Below are 20,659 nucleotides of genomic sequence, written 5' to 3'. Positions count from 1 at the left end.
ACCGGGAGAACATGCAAACTCCACACAGAGATGGCCGAGGGTGGAACTGAACTGGCGCACTAACCACTTGTCCGCCGTGCAGCCACATGCAAAACAATGAATACAAATATCTTAATATATATGCTAATATATGCAAAATCGATGAAATGTGCCTGTGTTTGTTGTCCACAACATACGCCTGCCCATACTGTAACCCCCCCCCCCCCCACCACCACCGTGGACCACTTCACCCACAACATAGACTCCTGAGATTTAGACAGATTTGTGAGGAATTTGGAAAAATTTAAATAAAAAAAAATAAAAAGTCATTTTTTTACTTAGTAAAAGTTTTTCTTTTCTTGGTGTTTTTCTCGGCACGGCGGTTGAGTGGTTAGCGCGCAGACCTCACAGCTCACAGCTAGGAGACCAGGGTTCAATTCCACCCTCGAGCATCTCTGTGTGGAGTTTGCATGTTCTCCCCGTGCATGCGTGGGTTTTCTCCGGGTACTCCGGTTTCCTCCCACATTCCAAAAACATGCTAGGTTAATTGGTGACTCCAAATTGTCCATAGGTATGAATGTGAGTGTGAATGGTTGTTTGTCTATATGTGCCCTGTGATTGGCTGGCGACCAGTCCAGGGTGTACCCCGCCTCTCGCCCGAAGACAGCTGGGATAGGCTCCAGCACCCCCCGCGACCCTCGTGAGGAACAGCGGTAGAAATTAAATGAATGAATGAATGAATATTTTTGCACAGTAGGGAGTGGTTAGCACGCAGGCCTCACAGCTAGGAGACCCGAGTTCAATTCCACCCTCGGCCATCTCTGTGTGGAGTTTGCATGTTCTCCCCGTGCATGCGTGAGTTTTCCCCAGATTTCCTCCCACATTCCAAAAACATGCTAGGTTAATTGGCAACTCCAAATTGTCCATAGGTATGAATGTGAGTGTGAATGGTTGTTTGTCTATATGTGCCCTGTGATTGGCTGGCGACCAGTCCAGGGTATACCCCGCCTCTCGCCCGAAGACCGCTGGGATAGGCTCCAGCGGTAGAAAATGAATGAATGAATGAATGAATGAATGGTGTTTTTCTATGCAAATTCATTTTCACTGCTTTTGGGGTCACTAAAAAAAAAGATACATGGATCTACACTGCCTTTATACTCGCGAACAGAGTTGACAGAATGCGTGACAAAGTCATCTGCTGTTACTTTTTTGAGGCTTCGGTTATACTAAAAGGGGAACGGCCTGCAAATGCGTGCAGACAGATGTACTTAAAACAATATTTTTAACACTCCAGTGAGGAAACTAGAGTATATGGAGACGGAGTCTTTCCCTAAAAGTTTTATGGAGGCTTTTTGTCATGATGAACCCAGTCGTCATACAAGCAGAGTTCTTTGCCATGGTAGCCCTTCCTATTGTCTGTCTTTGGTGGACTGCTAGGACAAACCCATCCATGCTTGGCTGCTCTTCTCCCTCAGCATCCTTCCGTCTTGAATAAAACATGTGTGCCACACACACCGCTGCTCTTCCTTACTTGCAAATAACAGCCACCTTGCTTCTTTCACGCTTCTGGCATCGCTCTTCTCCCTCTCCCCTCTTTTTATCTCAGATACATTTCGGTCCATTTCCTCTCCCATATCTTACTCCTCCTTCTTTGCCTCTATTCCTTCGCCGTTTCTCCCCTCCCTCCCTCCCCTCCTCATGCATCTAATAGCGCTCGCTCTCCCAGGTGATCAGCGTTGAACTGAGCGCTTCCCCCTCACTGCAAGAGCTGTGAGTGGTTGACTGTTCTCAGCGCGCTTCCAAAGCTCTCCAGGCAAGCCCTCCCCACGCGCACACACACACACACACACACACACAAACACACACAGACCATCCACTCTGTGCTGGAGAGGCAGAAGTGTGGGGCCATACTATTGCCTTTGCTGCTAAATTAGACATCATGCAAGACGAGAGGAAAGACTGTGAGAGAATAGTAGCATAGAAAGAAGGGAGGACAGGTGAGTTCCCCCCCCCCAAAAAAGCATCTCCAATCTCACTCTGGATAATGACACCCGCGGGGCGAGACAGTACCTGTCACAGCAGTCTTCCACATGGTAGCTAAGGTGAAGAGAGCTCCACCATCCCTGTTTTGGCAGCACATGGAGCATTGTCTTTTTGGGGGAATACAGCAATGGATGATTCCGGCAATATTCGCAGCCTGAGCCGTGAGCAAGGTAAGACAAGCAAAACAGCCCACAATCGGCACTCTTCTCACACGCAGCTTTTAAGAAGTAGGCCAGCTCAAGACTCTTGTTTCGGGGGTGGGAGAGGAGAGAATGATGAGAGAAGCAGCATCTCCACTCTACTTCCCAGCTCTGCTTCCTCATCCCTTCTGTCAACAAATTCAGCACGTCACTTATAGTTCACGTCTTATTTTGGTTCATAAACTCATAATAGCGCAGCTTATTGTCATCCTATGCTTCTGCTGTGGTTTCTTCTCCATGTTTGCAACTTTGTGGCTCTTTTGTTGGCAATTTTGTTTTCTTTTGTTGAACTCAAGTTGGTACTTAGACATTTGCCAAGCCCAGCCAGGTTTTTAATGTTCAGTGCTGACACACTCATAATAAAAGTCAGTTCCCTGAGTCCCATTTTGGCTTTGACAGCAATGGCTGTGGGAGAGGAGGCATCAAACGCAAGCAAAAAGCAGAACAGCAGAAAAATCAATGGAAAAATGAAGTGGCCTATCTTTCACAACTTACAAACTCCGTCAGGGTTTACCACACCTACAACATCTCACACCTCCATCCCTACTTACAAGCATTCCCACAAGCCCTAGTAACCATAGCACGAGTCATTAGTGTTGGTTCACTCTGGCTCTCGGGAGCAGAGCAACTACAGAAGCAGAATAGAGCTCCATAATCACACTTTCACAAATCTATACAATGCCTACACTGCTGCTCCTCTGAGGTGTGCATGATTACAAGCATTGTCAGTTATACTTGTGTGTGCTAAACTTGTGTGTTCTATTTAATAAACATAGCGAGTGCACATATAGGATGTAAAAAAATTAATACAGTACAGTAAGATTGAGCCTTTCTTCTGTTACATGTTTGAGTGTAACATTAAGATTAGGATGACCATAGTTTGATTAGCAAAAACTATGACACTGGGCCGGCAATGAGATATTGAAATGATGCTTTCTCAAAGGTTCACGGCTGGTGAGGCACTGACTCCTTATTAATTTTAATAATAATAATAATAACACATTTTATTTTTATAGCGCTTTTCTAAATACTCAAAGACACTTTACAGAAGAATGGAGTTGAATAAAGCAAGTAAACAGAATAGAAGACACACCAAAATACAACATTCATTGGTAAATACACAGTTAAAACAGTAAAAGCGGGGCATATCGATATAATAACAATTAATTAAAGGCATTACACAGGCTGAGTCATGTTAGGAACGCTTCTGGAACGTTATATGATTGGCAACATGATCCAACTTAGTGCACTCAGTAAGTGCACTAGTAGGGCAGGGCTTGTGTACTAACCTGAGAACAGATTAGGTTTCTGTCCGCTATTTGCTGAAGTAAATTCAGCAATTACGGAAATTTGGAAATTTTCTGTCTGCACGGATGTTGAGTGATTAGCGCGCAGGCCTCACAGCTAGGAGACCCGAGTTCAATTCCACCCTCGGCTATCTCTGTGTGGAGTTTGCATGTTCTGCGTGGGTTTGCATGGGTCTTCTCCAGGGACTCCGGTTTCCTCCCACATTCCAAAAACATGCTAGGTTTAATTGTCAACTCCAAATTGTCCATAGGTATGAATGTGAGTGTGTTTTGCACCTCAAAACTAACAGTAGACATCTTGTGTCAAATACTGTAACATAGAAGTAAATGGTTAAACCATTACACCAAAGAATGCGGGTCGGCTTAACCTCTCATGTCTGATTTCATGAGAAACCACTTCACGGGCCATTGAACAACTCGCCTGCAGAATTATTGATCATCTATAGTATCCATCTGTGAAATTCACTTTCTGCCTTCCTCGACAGGTTCAGCATATGGCATTGTCATTATTGACAATCCCAATTAACAGAGTATATGATGCCATACCATCATTCACATTGCAATGGAGGCAAGCTGTGTCCAAGACCATTGGGATGATATTAAGAACTCTATACTGCTGATAACACAAACTGGGATATTTCTGCTGTTTAATGAATAAGCTTCCATCGCCTTTTGTCAGTCATAGGTTGTGTCTCCGGATGTGAGTATTCCTGTGGCTTCACTTTAATAAGGCTCATATTGTGGATGAAGCTATTGGATGATCATGTTAATGACTTTGCAATGCTTCATACGTATTTCACCAAAAAGCCCCTAAGGCATGTTCCTCTGCCACGGTTAGCAAAATCTGCTCCTGATGGCAGCAGGCATGAAGAGCCTCAGAACACTGAGCAAGATTTTGACCTTAAAATGTCCATCTTTACAGCAGAAAATAAAAATAAAAATACTAACATCTACCGATATCACATTTTTATGACAATGTCATTATCGGACATCACTAAAATTTCCCCATAGAAGGTGGAAATGAAAGCGACACGGCGCTCGAGTGGTTAGCGCGCAGCTAGGAGGACCAGGGTTCGATTCCGGTTTCCTCCCACATTCCAAAAACATGTTAGGTTAATTGGCCACTCCAAATTATCCATAGGTATGAATGTGAGTGTGAATGGTTGTTTAATTGGCTGGCGACCAGTCCAGGGTGTACCCTGCCTCTCGCCCGAAGACAGCTGAAATAGGCTCCAGCACCCCTGTGACCCTCGTGAGGAAAAAGCGGTAGAAAATGAATGAATGAATGAATGAAAGGTGGGAATGATTGAATGGAAATTGATGACTGCATACATAAAACTTATTAACTGTACATGCATTCCCTACTGCTTATAATAACTTTTTGATGAAGCAGAAACTGTCACCCCTCGACACCATATGCAATCATCCCCATGTGCAAATCTGCACACGCTCCACGTGTACACCTGTCTGATGCAACAGACACTCAAGCCTATAAATTCAAGCAGAGTGGTAAAGTAGGCCTCAACATATGGTGCTACAAATAGTATCATTACATACCACATCAAAAGCAAAAAAAAAATGACCGGCAAAGAAATTTGTATCAAAGAATCAGACATCAGAGTTGATCTTAGTACAGCGCCACGATTTCAAAAAGCAGCACATTTACTGTACATCTTCCTCTGCAGTCCCAGCTTTGAACTTTGGCGTTGCGCCAGAAGAAGAGGGCGCAAACTGATGCAATCATAGTCAACTTCTTGTCTGCTGTTTTTAACTCAGAGAACAAAATGATCTTCTTATGAATATACCTTTCGTGTGAGTAGTGAGTAGTGAAGACAGCTGGGATAGGCTCCAGCACACCTCGTGACCCTTGTGAGGAACAGCGGTAGAAAATAAATGAATGAATGAATGAGTATTTTTGCACAATGGAGAGTGGTTAGCACGCAGGCCTCACAGCTAGGAGACCCGAGTTCAATTCCACCCTCTGCCATCTCTGTGTGAAGTTTGCATGTTCTCCCCGTGCATGCGTGGGTTTTCTCCGGTTTCCTTCCACATTCCAAAAACATGCTAGGTTAATTAGCGACTCCAAATTGTCCATAAGTATGAATGTGAGTGTGAATGGTTGTTTGTCTATATGTGCTTTGTGATTGGCTGGCGACCAGTCCAGGGTCTACCCCGCATCTCACCCGAAGACTGCTAGGATAGGCTCCAGCAACCCTCATGAGGATAAGCGGTAGAAAATGAATGAATGAATTAATATTTTTGTATATATTTGCATTTCGTACTTTGGTTAAAATCAATTTCTTTTGCTGATAGGGAGTCAGGAAGTCCAACAACTTGTGCTTGATGGTGGAGGCTTCTTTAGGATTTGTAAACAAATGTGGAGTTCCTTTTCGAGACATTGCTTGGGGGGGAGCAGAGCTTGGGGGAGAACAGGGGGTTTATATATATAAGGAAGTCCGTCCCTCTGTGATGTCACAAAGGAACGATTTAACCACGCCTTTTCAAACCAAGCGTTTTGAGCCATCCCAAAATTCTTCTCAGGCTCAATTCCAAATGCGCAAACCTCATTATCTGAAACTTTGGCATCGTTTAACACGAGAATACAACATTCTAATAACATTTATAAGTCAGAAAAGTGCAAAAAGCATAATAGATCCCCTTTAAGTGTTTAAGTTTATTATGACATTTTTGCAGACCTATTGGAAATGTGAATTGCTCTTGAAGGTGAATAAAGCATCTATCAATCTACCTACGTTTCAACAGCCCTCTCGTCCTTGCAATGAGTTTGTCAGTTTGTCAAAAGTCTTTTCAAACCTGTATGGCTCTCTGTCTCAATGCTGTGTTCCTTTATGTCTTTCTTGGAAAACACAGCAATTTGCTTTAAGCCGGTTAAGATATAAAAGGACATGTAATAGAATTACCTAAATGGCATCTTGTATACTAGATGTCTTGAGCACTGGTCATTGGAGAGAAAGAGACCACCAGTCCGCTCACTGGCCACAACATTAGGTACACCTCCATAATGTTCATTTTGACACACTGTATTATTATTATTATTATTATTATTATTATTACAGTATGTTTTTGATGATTGGGACGAGAGTTGTCATTTACATATGATTTTTTTGTAATATATACACAATACACTACCAACGTATAATGTAGAACATTCATCAACTAATCTGTGCGCTCTAAGCATGTGCTTTCCACCCATTCACAAAAAAACTACAATTGTTGTATAAAATAATATATATGATAGACTACACAAATTGGGCGAGTTTAGATGGTAGCCATCCTTTTAGGTCGCAACATGTACTCGAATAAAGCACTGCATCACCGCTTTTTGTGCATTTCAAACTGGCACAGTGAACATGCACCATCTGCGTCATCGGTGGCATTGTGCTGTGTGATAAAAATGCACATTTTGGAGTGGCCTTTTGTTGTGGCCAGCCTAAGGCACACCTGTACAGTAATCATGCTGTGTAATCAGCATCTGGATATGCCATATTTGTGGGTTGGATGGATGGATTATCTCAGTAAAGGAATTGGAAATTTTAGACCGTTCAGTTCAGTTTAGTTCTACAAGTTACAAGTTAGTTCTACTGCAGTAAATGTGAGAAAACAAGTTCAGGCGTTTACTCATTCAGTATGAGTGAGCTCCATAAGCCTCTGCACACATTAGTGTTTCATTAGTAACTATGTGACAGGAATGCCTCAGTAGAATATGAGACATGTTTTGTGTCCTGGACTGCAACACTGTTCAAAGGAGTAAGGCAAACAGCTTAGTCTTATTAAAACGTTTCCATCTGGGTGGGTTGTCCTGACACCTTGGTGGTATCAAATACAATAAGTGGCCACACGTCTCTGACTGTGCTGTCCTACGCTAAGAGAAAACGCCAAGATCACACTCACAAGGATTACATGATGGCAAGCAGCGCTCACTCAGGTAAGGGTGTGAGTCCACCCTTTGGGGAAGATTGTATTATTGATCTAAATGCCCTTACAAGTGTAAGCTCCACCTTCCCCGTTATATAAAGCATTATTTGGCTTTATTTGATGTATGTTATGCATACTGTGCAGTGCAAAAATATCATAAAAAAACGCTAAATGGTTCCTTTACTCCTTTTATTAAAAGACACATTTTCACTTCCTTCTCCTCCATGATCGGACATCTATGGAAGTTAATGTCAAAACATTCCTTTTGTCATTAGCAATGTGACTGAAGGGCCTTCAGGCAGAAGGAAGGACCGTTAGCTTGTAATGAGTTGTAAATTGATTGATGCATGGGTAAATGAAATTTGCCATTGCATGCAATTTGTTGTATGTGTGAAAAAAAAAAAACTCAAATCAGAGCAGAAGGACAGCACTCACACATGACTTCATGTCCCTGTTCATGACACATCTCGGTGGCCTTCGACTCCGCAGCTTTGCCTTCTTTAACATCCTGCTGACTTCGCAGTGGTGACAAGGTTACTCACTTGGGTGTCAAATAAAACATGCAAAACATAATTATCATAATTATTCCTTGCAGTCAAGGGAGGCATGATAAAAAATCGAATAATACATATTAATATTTGTCCATTAAACTGTTATAAATATGTTGTCTGCATGTTTCCAATCATTTTTTTACATTTTCTGAAGTAATAATTGTTGAATTTGCAGATTCATAATAATATGTTTAAAAATAAATTTACAATAATATAATGTTGCAGAGACATATAGTGTATTATACACCATGACTTTCTGCAGCCTGTACAGTGTATTTAATGTAAGCGTAGCAGGCAGTACATGCTGGAAGGTGCTTGTCACTGCCGTTCTTCCATAGAGAGGAAAAGCCAGCATTTCAAATGCATTAAATATATTTTCATCCTCTGCTAAATGAATGAATGAATTTGACTACCAAGGTAGGATTTTATAACCATGAGAACTTTTCATGGCGAAGGATAGAACACGGCTGTTTGAGTGCACACATAAACGACCTGAACATTCACTTGGATGTCTGTGAGCACCATCAGATGTGCACACATAATATTGCACCTGTCCAAAAGCTATGTGTTCATTTTATTTACAGTTTAGGTTGGATTTAATTTTTTTTTTTTTTTTGCGTTGCTTGGACTTGCTGGTTGCTGAGAAAACTGAAGCAGTGCATGATTGTGCACATTGTCTTAAGGTATGCTGGAGGCAGGGTTTGAGTCCCTCAAATTTGAAGCACAATGTGGCAATTACTGTATATAGTATTGTTGTATTGTGAATTATCTTATTTTGTTGGCAAAATATTATAATGGAAAAAAGGATAGGAAAATAATAATATGATTGAAAAGATATATGGAGGTTTATTTCTGTATATTTTCTGTCTTGCTGTATCTCTCCGACTAAAACTCAATATATGCCCAAATTGACATCCAGTGGGACATTGACATCTTTTTGTTGTTCATGATAATGCTACTTTTTGTTCTTTTTTCATTGGTGTCAATGTCTAAATGCAAACCTTCACATTATAGACATGCCTAGAAACTGTCAACATCCCACTAATTGAATTCACGTATAATTGATGGTATTTCAACTCAAATTTTGAAATGGAAAGTGTGCACCTGATTGCTGCTATTGTGTTCATCGTGTCCATGCTGATTAATGGCGCTCCATTCTGACTGAGAAGTGCTTTTAAAGTTGTCGTCATGGAGGAATTTTCTACAGCAATTTTAAAAATCTCCCATTGAATCAGACGTCAGACCCCGCCTCCCCCTCATGTCACCTTCAGTCAAACTTCACAAGCTATTAAACCTAATAAAGGAATCATCCACCAAATGTAACCTGGCTGACCTTGCACACATTATTAAACAGCAATAGATGCTTTTGATTACCAACGAGGAAATATCCTGTCTCCTACAACATGAGACAGTATGAGGGAATTCTGCAGAAGTTAATCTTTGAATTCACAATCAACACACACAGACACACACATGACACAAGCTGGGATCACCCCCCCCCTGCAGAGCCAAGCAGCAGGCCTCGGCCTTCTCTGCACCACGATGCCATCTGGCAGCTTCACATGGTTTGGTAACGGCACACACGGTTACTCTCATTCAGGGAGACGACATCCACTGGAACAATAGAAACAAGTTCTACACTAAACCCAATGAAAACACGGCACAGTTGTAACTGGTAAGGGAGAACTAGGACTATATTTTCTCACCTTTTTACACGCATTATACAGCTACAGCAATTGTAAATGGCAGTTAACGAACAATTATGTGAAAAGACTGTTGACATTATCTTCTGTAATTCTCAGTAAAGCCAGTTATTCTTTATAGTATGGTATTACCCATTCCAAATCATGTGTTTAGAGAAGTATTTTATTGCCGTAGACTGAGCTGGTCTGCCCCTGATATGTCCTGCATTCATGCAGAGGTTGATGTAATGTCCTGCCCCATTTATTTATAGCTGCCAAGAGGGAGTTCATCACTCTCTCTCTTTCCCAAAACGCACATACTCTCGCTCTCATCTTTTCCCCGTTCCTTTGTGCTCCATTACACTAAGAATATTCATCTGTTTAAAGATGCACTCTCTACAGTTTGGTGCATTTTTCACTTTGCAGGATTTCATAAGACTGAGAATAAGTTCCTTCTTCCATCGTCATACATGGTTCTGGTACACCATTCGATATCGAGGTTGTTGTACTTGAATTCAATGTTTGTGGGATATGTCAGATGTTGCGATGGCTGTGATGCACCTCTTTGTGAGATTCGGTTCCTTCACAGGGGAAACATTCAACATTCAGTCAGTGGAATAGCGAGGACATTCCACACATTATGTTATCTCTACAAGAAAAGAATACATACACGACACATCCTTGACTCCATCCACTTGCTCATCAACTGTAATCAGCCTTGGAGGTTGACCATGTAGCCACTTTAATGGCCAAGTGTTCATGCCCTCACTGAGTGACCTACTCTGCAGAAAATAACTGCCAGCAAATAAGACAACACAATGGAGGCAGCGAAATTAATCTAGTGGGCTTTGGCCTACTTTAGTGTTACTTTTACCTTATTGATTCACTCTTCTTTTCTTTACTTGTGTACACTCATGTAATGTATAAAAACTGAGAAAAAAAACACATAATTATATACGCTTTTTAAACTTTGTTGTATGTGACATTCATTTCTTTTGTACTATTTATGTAGTTCAGGGTCACAGGTGTGCTGGAGCGTATCCCAGCTGACTCCGGGTACAAAGGCTGGTTGCTAGTTAATTATAGGTCAACACTGTACATAATACAATATGAAAAATGAAAAACATTATTTTAATAATATGTTTTTAATTGTGAGTGCAATTTTCCAGTGCAGATTGAACCTTCGGCAAAATAGGTCTTAGGTTTAGATCTTTCTTTGCATGTTTTGCAGGGGATAATAGATTTTTCCTTGCTATTAAAATAATCATGTATAATAGGTGAAGTTAATATGTTTTCCTTTTCATATTTTGCAAGGGATAATTGATTTTTCCTTGCAATTAAAATAATCATGTATAGTAGGTTACGTGAATATGAGTGGGATTGGTTGACTGTGGCAGTGCGGTGCAGCTTTGGTTAGCAGCCTTTTTTTTGAGATCCAGATTTGAATCGCCTTAATGGTTCCTCTGTGTTGCGGTATAGAATATAAGCGTGTGTCCCTCAGTTAACCATTATACTCTATTACCACCACTGGACATGATGCTGTGACGTTCGAAACTACTGCAAAATACCATAATCATATTGACATCGTGTTTTGAATTTTGAAGAATTATTAATACAGCTGTTGTAGTTGTTGTAAGAGTGTGACTATAACTATTTTAGAGATAAACATTTCAAATACTTAACAATCTGGCTGAATTATGTACTGTTGAAGTATAGTTTTATCTTAGTGTTTTATTTACCCGTGCATACCTGAATGCGACATAGGTGTGAATGAATGGTAAGTTTCTGAGTGATGACGTAATTGAGAGTTTAGCGCCATCCGGACTCAACGTAATTCCACCTTGTTGTGATCATTCAAAATGGCACCACTTCATAACTTGCAAGAGTCGACGCATCACTGGTTTTACAATGACAAACCTTCGAAAATTCACATTTACTTGACTTGGTCTAAAGTCCGAAGACTGCATGTGAAGCCGCTTTGTGGCCTACTGTTTGAAAACAGCGTTTCTAAATATCGCCTTGGAAACAACAAAAAAAGCTGAGCCTCTTGGTCACGGTGTGTCGTTGTTTATTTGTCATCTTAGTTTCCTATAATGAATGCAAATCAGTGTTAGCAACAATCGTTTTTAAATAAAAATCATGAAATTACATTCAACTATACTGTTTAATAATAATTGCGTGAATATTATAGTTGCACAAGTAGCTAAAGAAAACATGACAGCTAGAGCTGAAGTGACATGTCGGAGCCTACGAGTGTCCTGAACCGGATCAGTCCACGCTATTTCAGGTCAAGTCCTCTCTTTAATTATAGATAACACAGTGGGAAGGTAAAGCCTTGTTCGGCACTAGCTGGTGACAGGATCTTTAATTGGACGTGCTTGTGGCCTCAGTAGTGGGCTGATCACATTAGTGTTACAGAGGTGATCTAATGGTGGTTATGTCCTCCTTCCACACAAATACTCACATAAATATTTGCAGTACACACGCAGTTGCGTGCTTGAATTGAATGATGTTATCATACTCTTCTTATGACACTTATATTATGAAAGATATATATACAAGAACAAACTCTTTATGTTACACTCAATACTTGCTATGCTGGTTTTGAAGCTGCAAATTATTTATATCAACGTTTCAACTTTGTGCCATTCAATAGACTGTACAGTGCGTGGTTTTAATGTGTGTCTCATAAGAACATATCTAGCAGCTTGTGTGGGCAAAGATTCAGCTATGTGAGGTAATAGGCTGACACAGGGTTCATTTTTTATTGGCCCGCTGCACATTCAATCACTAATAGAAATGTCAAAGGGCCCCCCCCTGCCCTGTACTGCATTGTTATGTGATTCCAAGTGACCAAAACAAAGTCCACAGTTATTGACTGCAACTTCTAAATAACCCACCATGGGGCCAGAGAAAGTTGCGAGTGCCAGCAATTTGATAAAGAAGGGGAGAAACACTATTGAAATTGATCTCTTTAAAAGAAGTTCCATCCATTTTTAATTGTTTTCTGTATGTAAGAGTAATTATTCTCAGGGAATTTATTTCTTATCCATGGGAAAAGTTGCCTCGGTTTTCATCAAACCTTTTGGAAGTTCCATTGTATTTAGTTTTTGTATGTATTGGTGCAGCTCAGTAAATTAATATCAGTTCAGAAAGTGAAACTGTTGTATTGATTCATGATATATTCATTCATTCATTTTCTTCTGTTTATCCTCACGAGGGTCGCGGCGGGTGATGGAGCCTATCCCAGCAGTCTTCAGTCGAGAGGCGGGGTCCACCCTGAACTGGGCGCCAGCCAATCACAGGGCACATATAGGCAAACAACCTGATTCATGATATAGTGTGATATAATTCAATCATGTTTTTCTTAACTCATTTTTATGATTATATGTTATCACATCCATTCATATTATGTACCGCTTATCCTCATGAGGGTCGCGAGCATGCTGGAGCCTCTCAGCTGTCTTCGGGCGAGAGGCAGGGTACACCCCAGACTGGTTGCCAGCCAATCACAAGGCACATAGACAAACAACCATTCACACTCACATTCATACCTATGGACAATTTGGAGTAGCATGTTTTTGGAATGTGGGAGGAAACCGGAGTACCCGGAAAAAAACACACGCATGCACGGGGAGAACATGCAAACTCCACACAGAGATACCCGAGCAGGGAATCGAACCTGGGTTTATATTACCGTATTTTCTGGACTATAAGTCGCACTGGAGTATAAGTCGCATTTTTTGTGGGTAATTTATTTTACAAACTACTTGACCAAACCCAACATTACATCCTCTTGGAAGGCAAGTTCTAACAATAAAAGAATAGAGAACAGGCTGAATAGGTGTAAGATATGCTAACACAATGGTTATTCAGCTACACAAAAAATAAACAAACAGAAAAGGTGTCCAGTGTTTATGTAACACAAACAGTTTTTTCATTTATAAGTCGCTCTGGAGTATAAGTCGCAGGAACAGCCAACCTATTAAAAAAAGTGTGACTTATAGTCTGGAAAATACGGTATATATTTATAGCTAATAAAAAAAAACAAAATTCCGTGTCTCAAAACTTTGATGAAGTTCAATTTTGTGAACTTTAAAAATTCCCTGAAACTTTAATTGGTCCCGTAGTCCGAAGTGAACTCCTGAAATCCAATCCTTTTCCATAATATTCTAATGTACTGAGAGACACCTGTATGAGTGTTAAAATTAACTTTAATTGGTGTGAGCTAGCCTGGCCGTTCCCGAGCCCCTCTCACATTCATTCAGATAGATGATGAAGTGCGGAGTAGTCATCTGCCAGGTCAACTGTGCTTGGACTTCGATTGCCGACTTAAATTCCTTCCTTCCCTTCTCTTTGGAGGGTCTTCTCTGGTGAGATCATGGCCATTAGAAAGTCTAAGTCATCTCATTTTGCCCTCTTTTTGCAGTGTCCCAGTGGAAATTATGCTGAAGGTTCTCCACCAGGGGTCAACACAAACACACAACATACGACATTTTTGTCATCTGCAATCACATAGTGTAGTGTGAGATTAATTAAGAATCATTTTAAAGCCAAAAAGGGTGTGTCTGTTTAAAGGGTTTGCAGCTATGTAGGCATGGATTAATAATTTAGAGGAGTGGCTGCTCTGGATGTGATTTAAGATGGGACAGCAAAAATAATTTTCATGGTTGATTATGTAAATAAGTCAGCTAATGAATGCAGAGGACATTGTGTCGATTCTGCTGGATTTTTGTTCTGAAGTAGTTAAATGTGTGAGTGAACAACTTTCATCTTTTGACTTTATAATTCTAATTCTTCTATTTTAAGTTCATATGTCAGACCGTGCTTATTCTGCCATGTTGTGTGGTCGTCTTCCTCCAGAGGTCTAATATCTTTTGACACTTTTCAACGTGCTCAGACTACCACATTGCAACCTGACCTGTTTCAGTCAACATTTGATGCTTGTGGCACAATGTGTGTGTTGTGGTGGTTGGAGATGCCAAGACGCATAAACACGAAAGTAGTGAACTTTATGAACAATGTCATTGACAACACTGAACTAACACCTTACAAACATTTTGTCAAAGTCCAGAACAAATATTTTTATGAATAAATATGAGGCCACAGCAGAGGTTAAAAGGAATATGCACAGGTAGAAATGTGTAGTTGGTAATAGAGCTGAGCATGAAGCTGTTTTCATCAGGGGTTATTTATTTCAGACCTGCCTCTTTACCTCCCTTTTTTTGTGGGTCATTACGTCTCACTCCGCACATTTAGCAAATCTGCTCGACCAGGATTACAGCTCCAAAGGGATTTAGGATTTCCACTCGCAGCACACATGTTGCAGTTACAGTTTGCGAGTCGTGCTTCCACGTCTCCTCTTACCTGCTTAACACTTTTGCCACTTTCAGAAGACCTCAGCTTTTTCTGCACTCGGCGCTGATGGATGATGAAAAAAGAAATGAATGTGCAGAGTGGAGATAAATTGCAGATTTGAAAACAAACTGCTGCTTCTGTTTTTTTTTTTTTATGCGGGTCTTTGCAATGGAGCAATATTGAGGAGATAGCGGTGCAATAAGCAGGTTTGCTGCAACAACATTACAGGATTATTGACCAACTGTTGATTCCACACAAACTGTGAAAGGAAAGGGAAGTCTTTCTTTTTTCTCTCTCTCTTTGGAATTTACATTAAAGATGGGAATCAGCCAGCAAGTGATACGTTTGATGACAAACAAGGCATTGATCGTGCAATCCCAATAAAACCCTCCTTGAACCCGACTGACGACTGAGTCGATCAAATTCAGTCAACTGAGGACTGAATATCAGTTATTTGCAATGAGTGCTCACAAGAAGAGACACTTTTTGTCCATCGGCCCAGTTTCATCGGCCCTGCTGTGTTCAGCTGCTCTGGCCACTGCTGACGTGCCTGGACCTCCGGCTAAAGGAGCTTTTATCTCTGAAGGCTTGAAAGACAAAGAGAAGGAGAAAAAGAAGGTGGTAGCAAAATGTAACAGCCAGACACAAACATCTCCATCCCGTGTGGTGGAGGAGTTCTTCTGGATAGGCAACAGCATTGTGGCCTTCTCAAAGTGGAGACTTGGCTATATAGGTAAGATGTGGATTCCGCAATGGATGGTGATGATTATTAAGTGTCTTCTGTCAATGTGATGGTGTGAGTGTATCGATTGAATAGTTACATTGTTGTTAGCTATAGTTACTAGAGAGTTTGTAATGATTTCTGATTGATATATAAGCGTTGTTGATGCTGCTGCTGATGCTAATGTTCCAATGTTGTCACACCAGTAAGACTGTTATGATCATAAGTCTGTTTGGCGTTACTACTCAAATAAGGGCAGTGACCATAAGCGTTTTATGTAGATCTCTTTCATGGCATAAACATTTGCATCACACTCACTGGCCATTTGTCACTGTGTCTCACTGTTGCGTACTTCAATAGTCTTTCTGTTTTAACATCAGCAAATTACTATCTGGGCGACAAAGTCACCTGCGTGTGTGTGTGTGCGTATTGGGTCAGCGCCATATGGCTTGTTTACAATCCCTGGTGCTTAACCTGGTGCCCTAGAGTAGAGTAACTTAACCTGGCATATTTGGTCCATATTGAGGGCAGTCATCCATGCCGTCGTTAAATCACAGTGGGAACCCAGACTGGAGCCTGACCGATTTATCGGCAGGCCGATTAATCAGACTTATAATAATGTATCACTGATTAATCAAAATTGGTGAATATGTAAGCGATATATTAAGATCTTTTGATTTTGTAACTCCATTCTTGTGTGCTTTAGTACACAGAAATATGTTCTTTCTAATCTTAAATTAATGCTTTTGTTCAGACTGTGTGTAATTTGGCTAGTTTAAAAATGTACCTTATTTTCCATTGTATTTAAGCTCGCAAAGGGTACATTTGGAAAATAGGAAATTAAATCGCAATTGAAAACGGATATGGGTCACAAACATTGAACTGTGAAATGTACTGTGATGTATGAAACCAGTACAGCTGTCAATTTTCTGTATCCATTAGGGAAATCCTCATTGTTTTTGTATATTGTTCTGTAGTTGATTGGAATAAAGTTTATTAAAAATAATAAATGGATAATATATTCACTATTTACCCGCTGTGACATCTGGTGTAGGTCCCGCCCATCCCGAGTACTGATTTGGATACAGATCATTTTGATGGGTATACAGATACAGATAGTGGTGTACTCGTTCATCCTTAGTCAACACAGCCTCAAATGTTCTCAAAGACCCAGTTGGTAACCACTGCAGTATAATAAACATGGTCAGAACCATTCAGATTGATCAAAATCATCCAAAGATTGGCTGTGCTTTTTGTACTGTTTATGGTATGGTGACGGACTTTCTCAGACCTGCATCAGCAATGGGATCTTTTAACAGCATCTTTTTTTACGAGTTAGTTGTAGTTAGCTTTTAATAGCAGTTTGATCAGATTGAAATTGCTAATGCACTGGTAGAAACGAGTAGAAACAAAAATCACCTTAACGTGCTCATCACTGCCGGCTGTTTGCTAATCAGCTTATAGTCGCTTAGTCTTCAGAATCCTGTTGGTTTCCTTTAAATGTTGGTAAAGCCAACGCGCAGTGGGAGACTGACGGTTTGGTCCAGCCGCCTGTTCAATATTGGTGTAGCCCCTGTGATTGGTGTTGGTGGTGGGCACGTCATGTTTACCGGATGGGTTTAGACATGCACATCAGTGTCAGCTGGGAGTTTTAGGGAATGTGGCTTTCTCACTCTCAACTAGGCCACACCTACATATTCCCATCCCAACCAAATAGACACAGGCTCATTTCATGGATTACTGCCCACTCTCTCTTGCTGAAAGAGTGAACATCTTTAGCTGTGTTACAGCCTCTGAACATGGGGAGTAGCAGTCAGCCAGCAGCTACAACACGGAGGGAAATCAATGTTAATCTCCCCACCAATGTTGTATTTCTCTCATATGACAGATCCCACACTATAATCATTGTGGTGTAGTTGGTTATCGAATATGCCGCTTCATCCTTCAACATTACTTTGGAAGTAATCCCACATAGCACACAAAGCTGCTTTCTGTTTTTTAGTCAGTTTTTTGTTGCTTTTGCACTTGGAAGTTGCTTTGTTTTTATTCTTATCTGTTTAGGCATCAAACCTGTTATTAGAATGAATTGCAGGGAACCAGGAATTAAACCTGCAATATTCAATTGAGAGACAACTATATATAAAGTATTGTGTGTGGCACTGATGTGGGGTGAGATTTATGGCTGGTGAGTCAGGTGGAGGTATGCCCCTTTCTGGGGCTTCTTCACGTTTTTTCTCTGCAGTTTATCTATGTCATTATGTCACACACTTACATTGAAGAACTTTGGATTTCTACCCGATATTTCATTTAAAAAAAAGCACAAATTCAAAAATTTTTACTCAAGAAATTATTAAAAGCTATTATTATTATTATTAAAATTTTTCATCATCCAGCGCGAAGCTCTGCCTCCCCTGAACGAGTGTTGCTGGTGTGTGTGTTTCTTGGTTCATGTCACAGTGTTGGCACGCTGTATGTGAGTGAACAAGGCTGCATGCGGACTCGCTTGGCACCCTGTAATGAATTAGCCTTGGGCACTGGGGTAGCTTCAGTGTTAATTCTCTCAAAAAGGCTCTGTGGTTGTGCCAGCCAATGTAACAGGGGAGTCTGAGGTCACATCAGCACTTCTCTACCAGACAATTTACTATAACCAGGACAGGTAACTGAAGCTTCATTTAAGGGTGTTCCGACATTTTAGATAATATCGCAAACTTTTTTTTTTTTTGCTTATATCTGATGGTATTTAGGGCCCCATGAAATCAGTTTATTTTTTTTTCCCCCAAATTTTGTTTTTTCTCTTATTCTGAAGGACAGTCACTGGAGCATGTTCTACTGTATGTGGAGAATGTATTTTTATGGCTAAGATGAGTTGCGTTCAAAAATAAAAGTGATTCCCGTATGTTTTCACTCATAACGTTCATGTTGTCATCTGCATTGTAAAACGTTCCTTACACAGTCTCACACACACACATACCACACAAATGTGCTAAACTAAGCTAGCCCCCGCTAGCTTCCAGTTACGCTCTGTGGTTAGTTTGGAAGGGGGCTGTTTAGAAATTTTTTTTGCCACAATTGAGCCATCCGCCGGGGGAATACTCGTCATTACACACGTTTCTTCTCCTCACGACAACAACATTCATTCACATTAGCCTGAGTCACACACACACAATCACACAAGCATGCTAAACTAAGCTAACCCTCACTAGCTTCCGTGAGGTGATTTGGCCAACTTTTGCTGGTCTTTATCACAATTTCAAACTCTTCAAAATTCATTCAAGATTCCGAGTTAAACACATTTTGTTTTTTGTGCCGGCCACAATCCTTTTTTTATAAGAAAGATGGATTTTATTTGTAGAAATCCATCCTTAATCACACTTGTATGAAATATCTATTGATGTTGTCTAAGTAAGACATGCCCCAACCTGTGATTGTGTGGCATAATAAATCATTGATATCGACAGGCTGTGGCCTGAGTGAAAGCCCCCCCCTGGGGTATTGTTAATGCTCTCCCCCACGCCCCCATCGCTTCTCCTTTGTTTAAAACACCCAACTCCAAAATACAGTTACCAGGTTATTGTTTAAAGGTCACCTATTGTGCTTGTTCCATTTTTCTGACCTATAATTGTGTTCAACGATGCCATAGTTGCAGATAATTAGGTTTGCGCGTTTGGAAGTGAGCCCTGAAAAAGTTTGGGATGGCTCAAAATGCTCAATTTTAGGAGGCGTGGTAAAATTGCCCCTTTGTGATGTCAAAGAGGAGCGAACTTCCTTATATGGGCTTGGCTGTAAACCAGATAAGCTCTCTGCCCTCCCCCAAGCGCCCCCAAATTGAAATGGTGTAAATGAACTTTTTTGGATCCATATATCCAGCCAGGAAGCGAGGTACACGCTGGACTGGTTGCCAGCTGCAGGGTACATATAGACAAACAGTCATTCACGCTCACATTTATACTTTCTATATATTCTATACATCATGCATCTAAACACAGGAAGTGTACAAATGTATTGTAAAATATTTGAAAAATATTGGGGAAGGATCGAATAAACTTTGCTTCTCCCTGCTCCTTTTTAGACATGTTGAACTGTGAATTGTACTATGTGATGTGTTCCAATGTTACTTGTATGCATGTTCAAAATAAATTAATCCACTGACCTCTGTGGCTGAATGCCACATCATTAGCTTCCTGTGGAGTTTCTGACAATTTAATCAAAAATAATGTCACACATGCTCTATTTCCTGTGTGGCTGTTGACTTTTATTGTGATGGATTGACAAAATAGCGAGTTGGGTTTATTGTTTTTTTTCCCCCTGTGGGATTAAGCTGGGTGAAGTGTTGTTGATATCATAGAAAATTATCGTCTCACTTCATTTCTTGTTCAGATGGCCCAATGAAAATGCTGCAGACTTCAAATATCACATGCAATATGCACCTTATTTAAAGTTGACAACTTTTCCAACCTTTTCAACATTCTATTTTGTGTGTTTTTGTTTCTCCAGTGGAGAAATGTATGACCTCCATGCAGATGGGTACCCAGATGGTGAAACTCCGTGGCAGCTCCAAGGGACTGGTGCGGTTCTTCTATCTGGATGAACACAAGTCCTGTATCCGCTGGAGGCCGTCGCGCAAGAATGAAAAGGCCAAGAGTGAGTGTTGTCTGCCCTCTAGTCACAAAGGAACATCATTTCAATTCTGTTTTGGTATTGCAGTCTAATGTATTCTTGCTGCACATATATACGTAAGAGCAAAACTGTAATTAGACTTTTGTATTTCAAAGTATATTTCCATTTGTTTCATATGCCAGTCCTAGAATGTTTGACATTTCATCTAATCTAGAAGAATAGAGATACTGCAAAGGTAATTTCATGACCTCTTTTTTTTCTACAA

General features: G+C 40.6%; 1 protein-coding gene across 11 annotated transcripts in view; it reads left to right on the top strand.

The window, feature by feature from the left end:
• plch2a (phospholipase C, eta 2a) overlaps positions 1-20,659 on the top strand; it is a 104,015-nt gene that overhangs the window by 54,548 nt on the left and 28,808 nt on the right. For 2 of the 11 annotated variants that reach the window (XM_078796892.1, XM_078796893.1), the window contains exons 1-2: positions 14,914-15,789; positions 20,272-20,418. In XM_078796892.1, coding sequence (XP_078653018.1) covers positions 15,516-15,789; positions 20,272-20,418 — 421 coding nt within the window. In that variant the 5' untranslated portion in view covers positions 14,914-15,515. Of the gene's footprint in view, positions 1-1,835; positions 2,193-14,913; positions 15,790-20,271; positions 20,419-20,659 lie in introns of those variants that run through there. The other 9 variants (XM_078796897.1, XM_078796890.1, XM_078796889.1 and 6 more) reach the window with 8 other exon arrangements.

The sequence above is a fragment of the Doryrhamphus excisus genome, linkage group LG15 (genome assembly GCF_037039965.1).
Source record: "Doryrhamphus excisus strain RoL-2023G ecotype Guam linkage group LG15, RoL_Dexc_Guam_v1.1, whole genome shotgun sequence".
Classification (NCBI taxonomy): Eukaryota; Metazoa; Chordata; class Actinopteri; order Syngnathiformes; family Syngnathidae; genus Doryrhamphus; species Doryrhamphus excisus.
Note: the sequence above shows the minus strand (reverse complement) of the source record. Positions and strands in the feature narration are given on the sequence as shown.